Below are 18,720 nucleotides of genomic sequence, written 5' to 3' on the forward strand. Positions count from 1 at the left end.
ACGGCTTCCACAAACATCTAAAATCAGGAGAAACATTCGATCAACAAAAACAAATCTGTGCCTCAGCTAAACAGCTAATTATTTTTATGATCATCGAAACAGGTCACGCATTGAAATCTCTCGCGAGCATTTTTAAACCATTTAGAAAAGTTAAGTTATATAACGTTCGAACTTTGCATCCTCGGCCGCAATCGTTAATTTAGTTCACATAACTACATTGGTCTCTTAGTTGCATTTTCATTAATTTTAGCGTTTGGTTATTTAATTTCCTGCGCATTCACAATTCGCTCACACAATCAAATATTTGAATAAATTCTTTTAGCATTAAATGAAAGACTTTTTTGAAAACGTCTTTATTCTGGGTGAAAATAATCAAGGAAGAATTTTTCACAATATTTATTTGTATATTGTCGTTTGTTCCTAATTGATTATATTACATAAATTGTTGTAACGTAAGATAAAATTACAGATTTCTGTAATATTATTTTCAACATTACCAAAGTATGGTATATACTGGTCTACACTCGACATTAGTACTCGCGTGAGATATAAAATACGGTGGACATGTAAAGTCCGGAAAAAAATGTGCTCAAATTTGAAAACTCATATATTGTCCCGAAAAGTCAAAATCCCAAAATTTAAGAAACGTGACAATGCGTCGAAAGGGCATAATCTCGAAATCTTAGAAACGTGACAATGTGCCGAAATGTCATAATCCCGAAATCTTAGACAATGTCCCGAAAAGTTATACCATTCAATCGTATATATACTTTGGCGACTGCCGTTAAGTTAACCGTAACGATAAAAGCATATAGTTTCACAATCGACACTATATAAATTGACAATATTAAGTGGTACATTGGCGATTTTGACGACAGTGAACAAATAATATAAATCCTTATCTTTTGACTTATATCTTGACGAGAACATATTTATTCCATATAATTTTAGCCAAAAATGACTCGAATTTTGATATAGTTCCGGAGTCGGCGCGCAACAAAATTACTTAACAAAAATCCATGAAATCTGCAGCTTAAAAAAAACATTATTAACGAGAGAAAAAAGGCTAAAACCATTTTGTAATGTTTTTCTATCATTTTTCTATATATCATTTATGATTGCCGAAATATGTGAAGTTGTGCAAGTGTGCAGTTTTATCTTATCCCGAAAATGCATACGAGTGTAATTCGTAAAAGGCTGTTGTATGATAGCCTATAACAACTAACGTTTTTCTCTGCTTTGCTTTACATCCACGACTATAACAGACGTCTCGTTCTTTGTCATCAGCCATATTCAGGATAAAATATAATCGGATAAGATATAATCGGATCATCTGTCTATAAATTAACAAACGGATTTTTTGGATCGAATATTTTTCAATTTTTGGATCGGATAACTTTGGTCGGATATCACTTCGGTCTGATTGGGTTTTTTTTTCCGATATAAAAGATCAGAAACATCCGTCTGTTAATTTTCGGATGGATTATCCCAATCTTTCAATCGGAAAAGGCCTGGATTCTTCTCTCTTTTCAGCTTTTACGAAACATTCCGTAAGAGCGAAGCTTTTGTCGCATTTTTCTGTGAGGTCTTTTGCTAGAATAGAAAAAAAACTAATTAAGAAATAATAAAAAAATTAAGAACATATGTTACACTCTTTTTTCATATCTAACGTTTAAATAGCTATGTAAATAAATTGATTGCATGATTATTTAGTAATTTATTTAATAAGTTAACACTAAAAAGTTTTATTGAACAAAGTCAATAATCTTATATTTAAAAGGTGATTATATAACTTACTTTCATTTATGCAGTTATCTAGAGTTTCAACTTTTTTTGAACCTGATGGAGCATTTGTTCTTTTGGTAAACTCGCTATGCATTTTCTCTACGTCATATTCCGATCCTTCCATCTGATATTCACAAGAAAAACACATAAAATATTAATAGCATTATAATATAACATTATTGTATAATAACATTATACACAAAGATTACATTCTTATGCTCTAAATAGTGTTTTATTAGTTTGTAACTCAAGCATCCTTTTATAAGGATAATAAAAAATATCACTTACCACTCCTTCTTTTTGTAACAAACATTGTATAACACAACCATTCTTTTTTATTCTTTCTTGATTTTCTTGTTTGTGTTTGTCTTCTATTATATCTCGTATCGTAAACATGTCATCTAGAAAATGTATTTAAAAGTATGAATATTGTATATATGTAAATAATTACAAAAATTTTACTTGTTCTACGTCACTTATATTCTAACAAAAGTTTATAAGTTGATAAATTTTTATATAAATTTTTAAATATATTTGAGATAAAACAGACTTCTTTAGAATATCCGAAATATTATATTATATATTTTTTTACATTATTTCAATTATTTCAGAAATAATAAGTTTGCGATTATGTTTCAAAATTCTAATAATTTATTAAAAATAATTAAAATAGTTGTATATTTATACAAATTCAGATTTTAAAATGCTATAAATAAGCTCTTTATTTAATTTTTATTTTAAATATCTCCAATAAAATTCTTTTTTATATGAAAATAGCATATAATACACTTTTCTTAAAAAGTAACTGACTCAAAATTAAACATATAATATCTCTTATTTTATTGTAATTAAGAAGAGAGGTATGCAAATTAAATAAAAATCTGTTTATGTATAATGTATAGCAACTTACCATCAGATACATTATTTTCAGTTAAGCAGGTAATGTAATGTTCTTCGCGGCTTCCCAACTTTGAGCCAATAGTAAAAGACTAAAATATACACAATTTTAATTTGCTTAATATTTTAATGTTTATTATGTTAATTAAGTTTCCTTTTCATACGTAATATATAAACAGATATAGATATTATAACATATTAATTATATGTATGTGCAACAATAATATACCTTAATATTTATTATAACTTATTAAAATTAATTTGTGAAGGAATTTTTATTGCATCTCTAAGAAAATTTTTATTCTTTTATTAATATTTAATTTTTATTACAGGAAGATACTTACAATTAGTACAAAAGTGCAAATATAGAATATAAGCTTCTCCATCTTATTGATAAAATTATTCCACTAATATGTTAAACGTATTTGTACAATAACGCACTGAAGCCTAACAGTATCGTATTTATACTATGTATAGTCTGAATGTGTAAAATACATAGATTAGTATTGCGAGATCATAGATTACATAAACATGAAATACTTGTACAAAAGATAATGATAAGTCACTCATACAAACTTACATTGTTGCTAATGTAAATTGCTAAGATGTGACTTATGTATAAGCAATTTTCTTATATATATATAATTATATTCATATTCTGATTACTTCTTAATTTTTTTTAATGTTAGACTTAATGTTTACTATTACATTATTAATCTCTTGATATTTGATACACATAAAACTGTTAAAATATGCGATGACAGCTAGATGCTCACAAAGTCAGCACAATGAGAGAACCAATCAACATCGCGGAAAAATGTCAACAATAAAATCTCTTATACTGCTTTTTTATGAGTGGAATATTACGTCATTCATATGAATCGTGATTTAAATGACTTAGAAGTTTATTTAACGTTCTTGCATTTTAAAATGTAAGATAAGTTTTAAGAGCAAACACTTTCCTCGGTTTATAGACTAGAAAAAGTATGATAGTATTTAAATGCAAAAATTTATTTTATTAAGGCTATGCTACGAGATTACAAATATACAAATAATTCAATGTACTTTTGCTACATTTGATATTGATATATAAAGTAAACAAATATGAAATTAGGAATATTTTTATTCTTTCTATTTCTATTTACAGTGTACTTAACTTATTTATTATATTACAGACAAGACTGAGATAAAAGAATATTTATTTTTGTTATTATAATTGTATTATGTTCTTACAGAATAAATATTAAGTATTATACATATTATGTATAGATATTTAATTGTATTTAATTATTTTCATTTTCTTCATCCTCTCTATCTTCTTCATATTCATTAGTACTGCGGAAGGGAACAATTCATACGCACCTTTTACGCCATACTTCAAGTTATAATAACTTTCCAGCAACTTTTGTACAGAACATATTTTTTTACTAAAATATATCTATACAAATGCAATGAATATATTATAATTAATAGTCTTACATTAAATCCAATGAAATTATCAGAAAAAATGGATAATCTAAGTATTGTATAATAGTCTAAGTATTGATATAATATATCTGATATATATAGGTAATATATTTTATTTTTTTTAACATTTTATATATCTATATAAAATTATATACATGTATGTATATATATTTAATTTTTACATGCATATAATATAATAATATCTTATAATTATGTGATTTTATTATCTTTAATCAAGTAAACAGTTTGCTTAGTTCATGTAAATACGATATGATAAATTGACTATGATAAGCAATCCAAGAATTGCGATTCTCGGATGCTAAGTTGATTTTATATCTTTGACCTATGCACTTTATATTTGCATTAGTATAAATACGACATCTTTCAATAACCGCAAAGATTCCACAAAACAACATTTACTCGCACAGAACAATATCAGCAAAATGAAAACCTTCGAGCTCTGTATCTGCGCTTTAGCATGTATTGTAAGTTATTTTATTTATTATTTTCTCTATTAAAATTTAATCAAAATATAAGCAATAAGTGGCAGAAGTCCTATATGTAATTTAATAGAAAAGTTTTTATACTATATATTTAGTTATAAACAGCAAGTACTATGTATATTAACATATCATCAACGTAAAAACGTTTTCATGTAAAAAATTAGTTAAAAAAGTATAATTATAATAATATTTAAAAAAAAAACTGTAAAATATGTTTTAGTCTCTTACTTCATCTATGACTATAATAAGTCAATTAGACAGTAAAGACGGTAATGACGGATTTTCAAATTCCTGTCTTACTGAAGCTGGTATGAACTATGGTAAGCAATAAGTACCCTAAATATATTTTATTCATTTACGTCCGATCAATTTTAAATCAATATTTTCTTAATAGATACTTAAATAAATGTTATCTTCCATCTTGAGCTTTGACACTTTCTGCATGTATATTAAAAATTAAGCTTGCAAAACAATAAAATAAGTAAAACTTAATTACATTCTATTTAATAGCAAATTTGTTAAAAAATTAATTAATTTAAAACATTTTTTCCTTTAAATACCTAAAAATGTACTATAAGTAAATGAGTATTCCTTTTTAATACTGTTATTTACTTTCTAGAGGATGGTTATGACGTAAGAGATATTTTAAATAATAATATTGAAAAGCCTGAATTTCAAGAAAGAACACAAAAGCATGGTTGTGTCATTGAGTGCCTCCTAAGAAAACTGAATTGGGTAAGATTTTAAAAAATAAATCTAAAGTTTTATATAATTACGTTTGCAGTATTTGATGTAAAGTGCGCGGATATTAATCAAATCTTAGATTACTAATAGCTTAATAGATTCTTTATATTTCAAAATTTATTAATTAATGGTGTTAAAATTATTTTATTGATTAAAAACTAACATCTTTACATAGCATTATATGCTTTTTATATAAGCGAGAAATAGTTATCTATATGTAGTCTTTATAACATTTTTTTGAAAAATAAATAATGTTTATTATTCTTTATATCAATATTAGATGGAAGGGTCAGAACTTAAGGAAGAGAAGCTTTACGCGGATATGAACAAAATATTTGCTGATCATCCCTTGCAAACCCAAGCAGAAGAATTTGTACGTGATTGTGTTACAAAAGGTAAACTACTATATTTATTATAAATATCGAAGTATAAAATTTAATTAAAAGATAACAAACACAAATAATAAATAATCTTTGTTTTACACATTATGGTTAAAAAAATTATTTTTTAAATTAAAGCAATTTTGATATCATAATATATTTTGTTTATATTATCATTAAATTTGGAAGGGTAAAAGCATAGTGGTGTAAGTCAAATTTTTTAAAATACTGACTCGTGTGCATAGATGCAATTTATGTATTGTATAGATTGCATCTATGCACACGAGTCAATATCTTAAAGAATTTGACTTACACCACTATAGCTTACCGCTCCATATGTATACATATGTATATATATGTATATAATTATATATAATTTTATATAGATAAATATATCTATATCATATAGAATATATATATATATATATATGTAATACATGTTTGATGCATTGCATCTTTTCTGATAACTTCATTGGATTTAATATAAAACTGTTAATATATTGCATTTTATATATTTTAGTAAAACATGCTCCGCAAGAAAGATGCGAGAAAGGTGTTGTAGCAATGAAGTGTGGCGTGAAAATTGCAGACAGACTCCAATCACTATTGAATGTAAAGGATGGCAACCATTAAATACAATTAAATATCTACACATATATGTATAATAATTAACAATTATTCTTTAAGAACAGAATACAATTTTAATAAGAAAATACATCTTCTTTCATTTCAGTCTCCCCTGTAATTTAATAGATAAATTAAAGACACTGTAAATAGAAATAGAGAAAATAAAAATATTATCAATTTTATATTTATTTACTTTATATAACAATACCGAGTAAAAATAAAGGTACATTGTACTATTTGTATGTTTATAATCCCGTAGCATAGCCTTAATAAAATAAATTTTTACATTTAAATATTTATTACCATGTTACTATTTTCTAGTGTATAAAATAAGTATTTTCCAAGAAAAATATTTATTCTTAAAACATTATAATATTTTATAATTTAATAATGCAAAAACGCTTTACATAAATAAGCTTCAATTCATTTAAGGACGTTCTCTGGTCCTTATACTAGAGAAAATCGATTTTCTTTAGATTTTCTTGAAACTGTGAATATACGTTAATTTAGGTGTGCTTTATGCGTGGTATAAATTTCAGTACCTCTTCCGGTATAAAAAATAAAGATACTGAGCCTCAAAGTTTCAATTTTTACCAAAAAAAATTTTTTAATTTAATTTTTTTTTAATTTTGGCATTTTTTCCTTATAGAACTCGACGAGAGGAGCAACTTTGGTCCTTTTGACCAACCTCGTATCTCTTACCGTTTGGCCTGGAAAACCTTTTCATTAGTAAAAGTTGAAACTTTGAGGTTCAGTATCTTTATTTTTTATACCGGAAGAGGTACTGAAATTTATACCACGCATAAAGCACACCTAAATTAACGTATATTCACAGTTTCAAGAAAATCTAAAGAAAATCGATTTTCTCTAGTATAAGGACCGGAGAACGTCCTTAAATCACAATTCAGTTTTTAGAACAAGAAATAAATATTTTAAATAAATAGTTATAACAAATATATATATTATAAATACTTGTAATCTCTATAAAATTTGACAATAATCTTATTATTTATTTTATATTATTACTATTTATTATATTTTATTTTGCTATTTATCTTATTTCAATATCCTTGCCAATCCACCATATTGCAAAATAGTATTTAAGTATTATAATTTTGGTAAATAATCTCTATACATTAGGCTAGCGTCCCATGGAGCGGATTACGTGGAATGGAATGAGCGTATCACGGGATCATTTTCATAGAATCCTGTCAAAGATTCCGTCGAAACGGTCCAGTGATTGGTGATACACTCGTTCCGTTTCCGCGTTATCCGCTTCATGGAACGCCAGCCTTAAGGTTACATAATGTTTGTATGATCTATGATCTTGGTTCTTTGACCCACGTATTTTATATTTTGGCATGAGAGTATATATACGGTACAGCTACGGTTGCTATGAATAATTGCGCTTAGTGCAGTGGAGATATAATCTGTACAAAATGAAAAGTCTTGTGCTTTGCGCCTGTGTTTTAATATTTGCTGTAAGTACTATTTTAATAAACTACTTAAAAAATTTTAATAAACTACAAAAATTAATTTTAAAAATACACATTAAAGAAGTAGAAACTTGCACATTGCTTCCTCATAGTTTTTAAGTATGCAAGTAGAAACTTGCACATTGCTTCCTTATAACTTTTAAGTGTACAAATTATAAATTTGAACATTATTTTCTCACAATTTTCAAGTTTGCAAATTATAAATTTACACGTTGCTTAATCAACATTTTATTTCGCTCATAAAGTTTTCTCTTATGAGGAAGCCTTTTTTTATGTATAATTATTAGTAGATATTTATTAATTTGGCTTCCTCATAGAGGAAGCTTTATGAGCGAAATAAAATGTTGATTAAGCAACGTGCAAATTTATAATTTGCATACTTGAAAATTGTGAGAAAATAATGTTTAAATTTATAATTGTACACTTAAAAATTATAAGGAAGCAATGTGCAAGTTTCTACTTGCACACTTAAAAACTATGAGGAAGCAATGTGCAAGTTTCTACTTGCACACTTTTTTTATTGTGATAATCTTTATTGCGACTAATTATTGTTATACTATTACAATAGTTTTTCATTTCTACTTTAAATAATTTTTTAAATATATAAAAATTGCTTTTATTAATAAAATTAGAAAATAATAAATTTCCTTAATTGGCTTAATTGTCTGGATTTTCTCAATATTTGAGATATCGGTCTATTTTTAATTCTATTATATTCTTTTACTCTTTTCTACCCCTATTTCATATATAATTTTTTAAAATTTGGTTGATTAGACCAAACTTTATAAGGCTTCTATGTATGTACGGATTCTCCGAAATTTCAAACGTCTGTAACTCAAGAACTGATTAACCAAATCTTAAAAAAGTATATATGAAATAGGGGTAGAAAAGACTGAAGAATATGATAGAATTAAAAATAGACCAATATCTCAAATATTGAGACAGTTACGGCGTAAAACACATTTTTCTGAAAAATGAAAACCACCTTAAAATCCATACCGTTTGATGGATTTTAAGAAAATTAGAGGAGAACATACTTTCTATGATACTCTATTTGTGTGCAAAATATTTCAGCCCGGTATCTAAAAAATTGTAGAAGTATATAGATGCATGTACAAAAATCCGTACACACATATATACATACTTCCGGACATTTTCTACTAATGTTATTTCTCGACATTTTGGAACATTCTAAACCTATTTCCATCAAAATCTCGAAAAAATTTTTTTCCTCTATGAGGAAGCAAAAGATATAGAATAAATAAAATAAAAACATTTTTTATAAGTTTCAGTCATCAAGCTCATCAGAACTAAAAAACCGGCTTAAAAGTGCAGTTGGATCAAACATAGGAAATGATGCTGAAGCTTGCTTGACTGAAAATGATATGACTAGAGGTAAGTTATAATTACACACATCGTTGCCAACTTTCTATTTTCATTTCTTCTTTTGATCAGTTCTAAATTAATTCTGTTTTAACTAATTTGTTGGGTATTTGTCTTACTTACAATTTTTTAATATTTTAATTGAGTTAACTTTTTTGTAAAAACGATTTTTGGCTGTAAAAACGTTTCCCTGTACGTTGATCTATTTTATTTTATTTTATAGAAAACCTCTACAGAGAAGAAGAGATTATGATTAACTCATACGCGGAACCTGAAAATGCAGAAAGAACAAGAAAAAATGGCTGCTGGGTTGCATGTATCTTAAAGAAACAGAATTTAGTAAGTGTTTACAAATATGTTACATATTTTATACATAATGTCCAATAATGCAATATTAATCTGTCACAATAAATAATAAAACTTCCAATTATTAAAGATTTAGTAATTTAATAATGCAATAATTATTAATAAAAAACGTTATATGTACTTAACGACCAATTAATACACAAAGTAATATTATTATATGTTCTTAATAAAAATATATTATGCTGTTTAATTTATAATTAATACATTTTGAATTGTATAACTTTTTTAATGCAAGAAATAATTATAAGTTATATTCTACTATTTCCTACTATTTATAATTTTTCTTTAATAATATTAGATGGAAGGAACAAACATTAAGGAAGCTCAAGTTCATGCAAAATTAAATGAAATAATGAATGACGGTCCTGAACTGGCCGTAGCACATAAAGTTGCGCGTAAATGCATAAAAAAAGGTAAACTATAACTTATTATATTAGAAGAGGATTATAATTATTACAAATATATAAATACTACAACACTACAGTTACTAAGAAATAAAGTATTACAAAAACATGTATTATATGCACTTTTTCCATGTGCAGTGTACAAGTTTTGGAACAATGCATTTGCTATTAGAATATAATAGTCTCATAGAATATGTTAGAGGAAAGTTCCCTATTATGAGACAGGATCCTAATATGAGATATGTTAAGCTGAAAGGCCCTATATAGGCCCCATCTGTTGATCCCACCATGAAAAAACTCCGCCATCTCATATTAGGATCCTATCTCATAATAGGGGACTTTCCTCTATACATATATTTTAATATTAATTAATTATATTTTTAAAATTTTTATGAATATAGCGAAAAGTATTATTCAAGAATGTGAGAAAGGTTTCTCTCTGTACGTGTGCATCGCAGAAGCTGTACATAAATTAGGGGAACATGATGAACATGAATTAGACTCAGATACAGAAGACGAAGCGGTAACAGAACAAGCTGAATAAATACAAATAAATGCAAAAATTGAATATCATTCGTATAATTATTAATGCACATTTAGAATACACACACAATATAATTTACTTTAAATAAATAGATATATATATACGCTCTTGTATGTACTTTCTCCATTTTTATTTTTCTGATTTAATAAATGTGCTGCAAATATGCGAATTGTGTTTTGATTTATTAAATTCATTTCTAAGTATATAAAATAAACACATTTATAAAAACAATTTTAAATTCCTTATTATAATACATTCTTTAATAAAGAATTTGTATATTTTGTAATATTTTTATCATTAAAAACTTCTTTTGACGCATATTAATAAAATATCTCTCCCTTACTAATCTCCTTTCTATTGAAACTACGAGAACGGTATCGTTATCTTTAATCGATGGTGTTATTGCTCCAGTTTGCATTACAGCATTAGTTTTTTCTATAACATACTAAAAATACATTGTATTATTTATATATTTGTAATTTCGTAGCATAGTCTTAATAAAATAAATTTTTGCATTTAATACTACCATATCATTATTCTAATATTGTATAACTAAAAAGAGTGTTTGCTCTTAAAACATTATAATATTTTACAATTTAATAATGCAAGAATGTTTTACATAAGTAAAGCGTCTATTTATTTAAATCACGATTTAGTTTCCAAAACAACACATAAATATTTTAAATAAATACTTGGAATCTACAAAATTTGACAATAATTTTATTATTACTTATTTTATTATTACTATTTATTTTATTTTTATATATTTGCGCCAATGCACATCGCAAGATAGTATTGGCATATTATCATTATGGTAAATAATCTCTAAGGCCCAGTTTCACATGTGTTGGTTAACTTTTAACCTTAGATTAACTCACTCTTCGTCTCCTTCTAACGTCCCTCTTAGAAAGAGACGAAGAGTGAGTTAATCTAAGGTTAAAAGTTGACCGACACTTGTGAAACTGGACCTAATACATTAATGTTATATAACTAATGTTTATATGATCTATGATCTTGTTTCTTTGACCCACGTATTTTATATTTTGGCATGAGAGTATATATACGGTGCAGCTGCGGTTGCTATGAATAATTGCGCTTAGTGTAGTGGAGATATAATCTGTACAAAATGAAAAGTCTTGTGCTTTGCGCCTGTGTTTTAATAATTGCTGTAAGTACTATTTTATTAAACTACTTAAATAATTTTTATGAGTTACAAAAGATTATTTAAAATAATACATAATAAAAAAGGTATAAAATAAATAAAATAAAAATATTTTTTATAAGTTTCAGTCATCAAGCTCATCAGAACTAAAAAACCAGCTTAAAAGTGCAGTTGGATCAAACATAGCAAATTATGCTGCAGCTTGCTTGACTGAAAATGATGTGACTGGAGGTAAGTTATAATTACACACATTGTTGCCAACTTTCTATTCTCATTTCTTCTTTTGATCAGTTCTAAATTAATTCTGTTTTAACTAATTTGATTGGGTATTCGTCTTACTTACAATTTTTTAATATTTTAATTGAGCTAATATTTTTGTAAAAACAATTTTCGGCTGTAAAACGTTTCCCCGTACATTGATCTATTTTATTTTATTTTATAGATGACCGCTACACAGAAGAAGATATAATGACTAACTTACATGCAAAACCTGAAAATGCAGAGAGAACAAGAAAAAATGGCTGCGTGATTGCGTGTGTCATAAAGAAACAGAATTTAGTTAGTATTTACAAATATGCTATACATATATTTCATACATGTCCATACACAATAATGCAATATTAATCTGTCACAATAAATGATAACATTTCCAATTATTGAAGATTTAGTAATTTAATAATAACGCATTAACTAGCTATTAATACAATTAATTAAACGTTATATGTACTTAATGACCAATTAATACACAAAGTAATATTATTATATGTTTTTAATAAAAATATATTATGCTGTTTAATTCATAATTAATACATTTTGAATTGTATAACCTTTTAAATACACGAAATAATTATATGTTATATTCTACTATTTTCTACTATTTATAATTTTTCTTTAATAATATTAGATGGAAGGAACAAACATTAAGGAAGCGCAAGTTCATGCAAAAATAAATGAAACGATGAATGACGGTCCTGCACGAGCCGAAGCACACAGAATTACGGGTAAATGCATGGAAAAAGGTAAACTATATCTTATTATATTATAATTATTACAAATATATAAATTCTACGACACTACAGTTACTAAGAAATAAAATGTTACAAAAATATGTATTATGTGCACTTTTTCCATGTGCAATGTACAAGTTTTGGAACAATACACATTTGCTATTAAAATACAATAGTCATAGAAGATATTATACATATATTTCAATATTATTTAATTATATTTTTATAATTTTTATTTATATAGTGAGAAGTATTGCGCAAGAATGTGAGAAAAGTTTCTCTTTGTACGTATGCATCGCAGAAGCTATAGATAAATTATAGGGCAACATGATGAACATGAATTAGACTCAGATACAGAAGACAGAGCGGTAACAGAACAAGCTAAATAAATACAAATAAATGCAAAAATTGAATATCACTCGTATAATTATATATTAATACACATTTATAATACACACACAATATAATTTACCTTAAATAAATAGATATATATATGCTCTTGTATGTACTTTCTCCATTCTTATTATTCTGATTTAATAAATGTGCTGCAAATATGAGAATTATGTTTTAATTTTGTTAAAACTTATTTATAAGAGTATATAAAATTAACATATTTATAAAAACAATTTTAAATCTCTTATTATAATACATTCTTTAATAATAAAGAATTTGTTTATTTTGTAACATTGTTATCGTTAAAAATTCTCTTTTTAATGCATATTAATAATATATCTTTATATTATTATACATGTAGTAACATCATATTTTTCTATTATAACATGATTTAAAATCTTTTCAAATAATGCAACAAAAATTTCTTATCTTAACATTTCCGTAATTCCATCTATTACATGTTTTATTCTTCTAAAATTGCCAAAATGCGTTTAACGCTAAAATACAAATTGCTTGAAAATATAAAAATCAGATATATGTAATAACGTATTCTTTAAAAAGATATTTTAATAATATTCAAATAACATTTATTTAGAAAGAAAATTATGCAAAATAGTTGTTATGTATTTATCCACCATGAGTACATTATCACAAATGCTCATAGTTTCTGAATAATTCTACCCACTGTCGATCTTTATTAATGTACATAAATTATAAATTATAGAAAAACAAAAATTAAATACAACCGTCCTAATTTTTATCAAAACATAATTTCAAGTTTGAAAGTTACGAGATTTTGATAAAAGAATACGTGCCAATTTTTGTTTTCTTTGGTTGATGAAATTGCCTGATTAAAGTTTGATTTGTTTTGATCAGTTGATCCATCTCTTTTCTTGATATCTGTTTATATTTGCAGTCGTTTTTTATTTTTAGTTTGCATTTATTAACAGTCGATTATGTAAGTAGATTACTTTGTGTGCTCTGCTTTTTACTACTTTTATTATGTCCGATTAGTTTAAAGAGTAACGTATCACGGGTATATAGCTGTATACATCGAAAGAAAGGCTCAGTCGTCTCAATAGAAGCCACCAAGTGAGTTAAAACCGTAAGAAGCAATGTTAGATCAAATGTTAAGGAGCTTCTCAATGTACTCTCCGATTATCGCGGTATTGTATTTTACGAATTCTTGCCACAAGGTATTACGGTCAACAAAGTGTACTATTTAGATGTCATACGTCTTTCGCGTGAAGCAATTCGTAAGAAAATGGCCAAATTAATGGAGAGACGATTCGTGGAAGTAGCCTGACAATGTACCAGCGCACACTTCATTTCTAGTTCAAGGGTTTTTGCAAATAACACTATAATGATTCACCATATTCGCCAGGTTTGGCCGCCTGTGACTTCTTTTTCTTTCTATAATAAGAAAATAATTTAAAAAATCATGAAAGAACAACGTTTTGCGATCATTAAAGACATAAAGCAAAAATTGACGAATGAACTTATATTAAGGCCATATCAAAAACTGTTTTCATAAATGTTTCAAAGATTGGAAAGAGTATTTGCATAAATGTTATATCTAATTACTTTCAAGGCGACAATATTAATATCGATGAATAAAGACATATTAAAAAAAAATTGCAGGTATCTTTTGATTGTACCTCGTATACACGAAAACTCCTAATGCATTCTTGTGTTATTATAATTAATCCATTTGAATATTTATGTCTTTGTAAATTTATCCCAAGACTATTCTTCTGCAAACATTTGCGATATATCAATCCTTAGAAATCTGGAAATTCTCTGGAATGTACAGCAGAGATAAACACATACATACATCTGATTAACTGACGTAATATAAACATTAAAAAATAATTATAAAGTAATCAGAATATATGAACATACTTATACATATGAGAAAATTGCTTACATAAGTCACATCTTAGTAATTTACATTAGCAACAATGCAAGTTTGTATGAGTGACTTATCATTATCTTTTGCACAAGTACTTCATGTTTATGTAATCTATGATCTCGCAACACTAATGTATATATTTTACACATTCAGACTATACATAGTATAAATATGATTGCTGTTAGTCTCCAGTGCGTTATTGTACAAGCACGTTTAAACATAGCAGAATAATTTTATTCATTCATTTTGAGGTGGAGAAGCTTATATTATATATTTGCACTTTTGCGCTAATTGTAAGTACCTAATTTCTGTCATAAAAATTAAATATTAATAAAAGGATAAAAACTTTCTTAGAGATGCAATAAAAATTCTTTTACAAATTAATTATAAACAAGTTATAAGTATTAAGTTATATTATTGTTGATTATACATATAATTAATATGTCATAATATCTATATGTATTTATGCACTACGTATGAAAAGGAAACTTAATTAACATAAAGAACATTAAAATAATAAGCAAATTAAAATTACGTATATTTTAGTCTTTTACTGTTGGCTCGAAGTTGGGAGCTGGCAATAAATATTACAATACCTGCTTAACTGAAAATAATGTATCTGATGGTATAAGTCTATATATATACAAAAACAGATTCTTATTTTTGATTTGCATGTCTTCTTAATTATACAACAAAACCAAAGCTAAAGTATATAAAATAAACACATTTTAAAAACAATTTTAAACCTCTTATTATAATATATTTTTTAATAATAAAGAATTTGTTTATTTTGTAATATTTTTATCATTAAAAACTTCTTTTGGCACATATTAATAATATCTCTCTCTTACTAATCTCCTTTCCATTGAAACTACGAGAACAGTTTCGTTATCTTTAATTGATGGTATTATTGGAATTACGGTACAGTTTACATTACAGCATTAGTTTTTTCTATAACATACTAAAAATACATTGTATTATTTGTATATTTGCAATCTCGTAGCATAGTCTTAATAAAATAAATTTTTGCACTTAATACTGCCATATTATTATTCTAATATATAACTAAAAAGAGTGTTTGCTCTTAAAACATTATAATATTTTACAATTTAATAATGCAAGAATGCTTTACATAAATAAAGCGTCTATTAAATTAAATCACGATTTAGTTTCCAAAACAATACATAAATATTTAAAATAAATACTTGGAACCTACAAAATTTGACAATAATTTTATTATTACTTATTTTATTGTTAGAGGAAAGTCTCCCATTACGTGATAGCGAGGTTTCTGCTAAACTAATAGGTTCTATCTGTTGGTTCCATCATGAACTTATTGCCCTTAGAGTAAAACCTGTTTAGTGGAAAATTCATTATTCGATCGTGCGTGTACTCACCTACTAAATTTTTCAATTCTGCACATAAACTTCCGGCAATCACGTAAAATAGATGTGGTATCTCATAATAGGGGACTTTCCTCTACTATTTATTTTTTTTTATATATTTGCGCCAATCCACATCGCAAGATAGTATTGTCGTATTATCATTATGGTAAATAATTTCTAATACATTAATGTTATATAACTAATGTTTATATGATCTATGATCTTGTTTTTTTGACCTATGTATTTTATATTTTAGCATGAGAGTATATATACGGTACAGTTGCGGTTGCTATGAAATAATTGTGCTTAGTGCAGTGGAGATATAATCTTTACAAAATGAAAAGTCTTGTGCTTTGCGCATGTGTTTTAATAATTGCTGTAAGTACTGTTTTATTAAACTACTTAAATAATTTTAATGAGTTACAAAAGATTATTTAAAATAATACACATTAAAAAAGGTATAAAATAAATAAAATAAAATATTTTTTATAAGTTTCAGTCATCAAGCTCATCAGAACTAAAAAACCGGCTTAAAAGTGCAATTGAATCAAACATAGCAAATTATGCTGAAGCTTGCTTGACTGAAAATGATATGACTGGAGGTAAGTTATAATTACACACATCGTTGCCAACTTTCTATTCTCATTTCTTCTTTTGATCAGGTCTAAATTAATTCTGTTTTAACTAATTTGATTGGGTATTCGTCTTACTTACAATTTTTTAATATTTTAATTGAGCTAATATTTTTGTAAAAACAATTTTCGGCTGCAAAACGTTTCCCCATACGTTGATCTATTTTATTTTATTTTATAGTTGACCGCTACACAGAAGAAGATATAATGACTAACTTACATGCGAAACCTGAAAATGCAGAGAGAACAAGAAAAAATGGCTGCATGATTCTGTGTGTCTTAAAGAAACAGAATTTAGTAAGTGTTTACAAATATGTTACATATTTTATACATAATGTCCAATAATGCAATATTAATCTGTCACAATAAATGATAACATTTCCAATTATTGAAGATTTAGTAATTTAATAATAATGCATTAACTATTAATACAATTAATAAAACGTTATATGTACTTAATGACCAATTAATACACAAAGTAATATTATTATATGTTTTTAATAAAAATATATTATGCTGTTTAATTCATAATTAATACATTTTGAATTGTATAACTTTTTAAATACACGAAATAATTATATGTTATATTCTATTATTTCCTACTATTTATAATTTCTCTTTAATAATATTAGATGGAAGGAACAAACATTAAGGAAGCTCAAGTTCATGCAAAAATAAATGAAACGCTGAATGATCCTTCGGATCACGGTCCTGTACGAGCCGAAGCACACAGAATTGCGCGTAAATGCATAAAAAAAGGTAAACTATATCTTATTATATTATAATTATTACAAATATATAAATACTACGATACTACAGTTACTAAGAAATAAAGGATTACAAAAACATGTATTATGTGCACTTGTTCCATGTGCAGTGTGCAAGTTTTGGAACAATACACATTTGTTATTAAAATACAACAGTCATAGAAGATATTATACATATATTTCAATATTATTTAATTATATTTTTTTAATTTTTATTTATATAGTGGAAAGTATTGCGCAAGAATGTGAGAAAAGTTTCTCCTGGTACGTATGCGTCGTAGAAGCTATAGATAAATTAGGGCAACATGATGAACATGAATTAGACTTAGATGCAGAAGACGAAGCGTTAACAGAACAAGCTGAATAAATACAAATAAATGTAAAAATTGAATATTACTCGTATAATTATTATTAATGCACATTTATAATACACACACAATATAATTTACCTTAAATAAATAGATATATATACGCTCTTGTATGTACTTTCTCCATTCTTATTTTTCTGATTTAATAAATGTGCTGCAAATATGAGAATTGTGTTTTAATTTTGTTAAAACTCATTTATAAGTATATAAAATAAACACATTTATAAAAATAATTTTAAACCTCTTATTATAATACATTCTTTAATAATAAAGAATGTTTATATTTTGTTATACTATTATCATTAAAAACTCTTTTTGCATATTAATAATATATCTTTATATTATTATATATGTAATAATACCATATATTTCTATTATAACGTGATATAAAATTTTTTCAATTAATGCAACAAAAATTTCTTATTTTAACATTTCTATAATTCATCTATTTCATCTTATTCTTCTAAAATTTACAAAATGCGTTTAACGCTAAAAGCT

At 25.8% G+C, this 18,720-nt stretch overlaps 5 protein-coding genes across 6 annotated transcripts; 4 read left to right on the forward strand and 1 right to left on the reverse strand.

Moving 5' to 3' along the window:
* Positions 1 to 381: 381 nt before the first annotated feature.
* Positions 382 to 3,149, reverse strand: LOC139777002 (pheromone-binding protein Gp-9-like). The gene is made up of 5 exons (XM_071714135.1): positions 3,027 to 3,149; positions 2,696 to 2,774; positions 2,074 to 2,186; positions 1,798 to 1,909; positions 382 to 1,593 (listed from the first exon to the last, which is right to left on the reverse strand). Exons 1-5 carry the CDS (start codon positions 3,066 to 3,068, stop codon positions 1,484 to 1,486), a joined length of 456 nt encoding a protein of 151 aa, XP_071570236.1. The 5' UTR covers positions 3,069 to 3,149; the 3' UTR covers positions 382 to 1,483.
* A 1,331-nt stretch (positions 3,150 to 4,480) lies between these two features.
* Positions 4,481 to 6,491, forward strand: LOC139776991 (pheromone-binding protein Gp-9-like). The gene is made up of 5 exons (XM_071714120.1): positions 4,481 to 4,634; positions 4,873 to 4,972; positions 5,272 to 5,387; positions 5,677 to 5,791; positions 6,297 to 6,491. The coding sequence occupies exons 1-5, from the start codon at positions 4,593 to 4,595 to the stop codon at positions 6,407 to 6,409; spliced, it is 486 nt and encodes a 161-aa protein (XP_071570221.1). The 5' UTR covers positions 4,481 to 4,592; the 3' UTR covers positions 6,410 to 6,491.
* Positions 6,492 to 7,731: 1,240 nt separating this feature from the next.
* Positions 7,732 to 10,761, forward strand: LOC139776993 (pheromone-binding protein Gp-9-like). Its single transcript, XM_071714124.1, has 5 exons — positions 7,732 to 7,884; positions 9,186 to 9,294; positions 9,506 to 9,621; positions 9,947 to 10,061; positions 10,454 to 10,761. Exons 1-5 carry the CDS (start codon positions 7,843 to 7,845, stop codon positions 10,594 to 10,596), a joined length of 525 nt encoding a protein of 174 aa, XP_071570225.1. The 5' UTR covers positions 7,732 to 7,842; the 3' UTR covers positions 10,597 to 10,761.
* An 852-nt stretch (positions 10,762 to 11,613) lies between these two features.
* On the forward strand, positions 11,614 to 13,325 carry LOC139776994 (pheromone-binding protein Gp-9-like). The gene is made up of 5 exons (XM_071714125.1): positions 11,614 to 11,764; positions 11,881 to 11,989; positions 12,201 to 12,316; positions 12,663 to 12,777; positions 13,010 to 13,325. Exons 1-5 carry the CDS (start codon positions 11,723 to 11,725, stop codon positions 13,084 to 13,086), a joined length of 459 nt encoding a protein of 152 aa, XP_071570226.1. The 5' UTR covers positions 11,614 to 11,722; the 3' UTR covers positions 13,087 to 13,325.
* A 1,915-nt stretch (positions 13,326 to 15,240) lies between these two features.
* Positions 15,241 to 18,325, forward strand: LOC139776992 (pheromone-binding protein Gp-9-like). 2 transcript variants are annotated; one of them, XM_071714121.1, is made up of 6 exons: positions 15,241 to 15,363; positions 16,712 to 16,833; positions 16,949 to 17,057; positions 17,269 to 17,384; positions 17,720 to 17,846; positions 18,079 to 18,325. In XM_071714121.1, exons 2-6 carry the CDS (start codon positions 16,792 to 16,794, stop codon positions 18,219 to 18,221), a joined length of 537 nt encoding a protein of 178 aa, XP_071570222.1. In that variant the 5' UTR covers positions 15,241 to 15,363; positions 16,712 to 16,791; the 3' UTR covers positions 18,222 to 18,325. The 2 variants fall into 2 exon arrangements, with proteins under 2 accessions (XP_071570222.1, XP_071570224.1); XM_071714123.1 differs by lacking the exon at positions 15,241 to 15,363 and adding an exon at positions 16,597 to 16,621.
* Positions 18,326 to 18,720: the final 395 nt, after the last annotated feature.

This window comes from Temnothorax nylanderi, unplaced genomic scaffold, assembly GCF_030848795.1.
Source record: "Temnothorax nylanderi isolate EJ_2023f unplaced genomic scaffold, tnyl_v1.0 TNYL_tig0135_pilon, whole genome shotgun sequence".
In the NCBI taxonomy this organism is placed as follows: domain Eukaryota; kingdom Metazoa; phylum Arthropoda; class Insecta; order Hymenoptera; family Formicidae; genus Temnothorax; species Temnothorax nylanderi.

Bases quoted from the DNA above. Each gene is read 5' to 3' on its own strand.
- LOC139776994 (XM_071714125.1), top strand. From the start codon at position 11,723: ATGAAAAGTCTTGTGCTTTGCGCCTGTGTTTTAATAATTGCT. The intron at 11,765-11,880 runs GTAAGTACTATT...ATTTTTTATAAG, and splicing joins CCTGTGTTTTAATAATTGCT to TTTCAGTCATCAAGCTCATC. The intron at 11,990-12,200 runs GTAAGTTATAAT...TTTATTTTATAG, and splicing joins TGAAAATGATGTGACTGGAG to ATGACCGCTACACAGAAGAA.
- LOC139776991 (XM_071714120.1), top strand. From the start codon at position 4,593: ATGAAAACCTTCGAGCTCTGTATCTGCGCTTTAGCATGTATT. The intron at 4,635-4,872 runs GTAAGTTATTTT...AATATGTTTTAG, and splicing joins TCTGCGCTTTAGCATGTATT to TCTCTTACTTCATCTATGAC. The intron at 5,388-5,676 runs GTAAGATTTTAA...TATCAATATTAG, and splicing joins TCCTAAGAAAACTGAATTGG to ATGGAAGGGTCAGAACTTAA.
- LOC139776993 (XM_071714124.1), top strand. From the start codon at position 7,843: ATGAAAAGTCTTGTGCTTTGCGCCTGTGTTTTAATATTTGCT. The intron at 7,885-9,185 runs GTAAGTACTATT...ATTTTTTATAAG, and splicing joins CCTGTGTTTTAATATTTGCT to TTTCAGTCATCAAGCTCATC. The intron at 10,062-10,453 runs GTAAACTATAAC...TTATGAATATAG, and splicing joins GCGTAAATGCATAAAAAAAG to CGAAAAGTATTATTCAAGAA.
- LOC139776992 (XM_071714121.1), top strand. From the start codon at position 16,792: ATGAAAAGTCTTGTGCTTTGCGCATGTGTTTTAATAATTGCT. The intron at 16,834-16,948 runs GTAAGTACTGTT...ATTTTTTATAAG, and splicing joins CATGTGTTTTAATAATTGCT to TTTCAGTCATCAAGCTCATC. The intron at 17,385-17,719 runs GTAAGTGTTTAC...TAATAATATTAG, and splicing joins TCTTAAAGAAACAGAATTTA to ATGGAAGGAACAAACATTAA.
- LOC139777002 (XM_071714135.1), bottom strand. From the start codon at position 3,068: ATGGAGAAGCTTATATTCTATATTTGCACTTTTGTACTAATT. The intron at 2,187-2,695 runs GTAAGTTGCTAT...TACATTTTCTAG, and splicing joins TGAAAATAATGTATCTGATG to ATGACATGTTTACGATACGA. The intron at 1,910-2,073 runs GTAAGTGATATT...TGTGAATATCAG, and splicing joins TGTTACAAAAAGAAGGAGTG to ATGGAAGGATCGGAATATGA.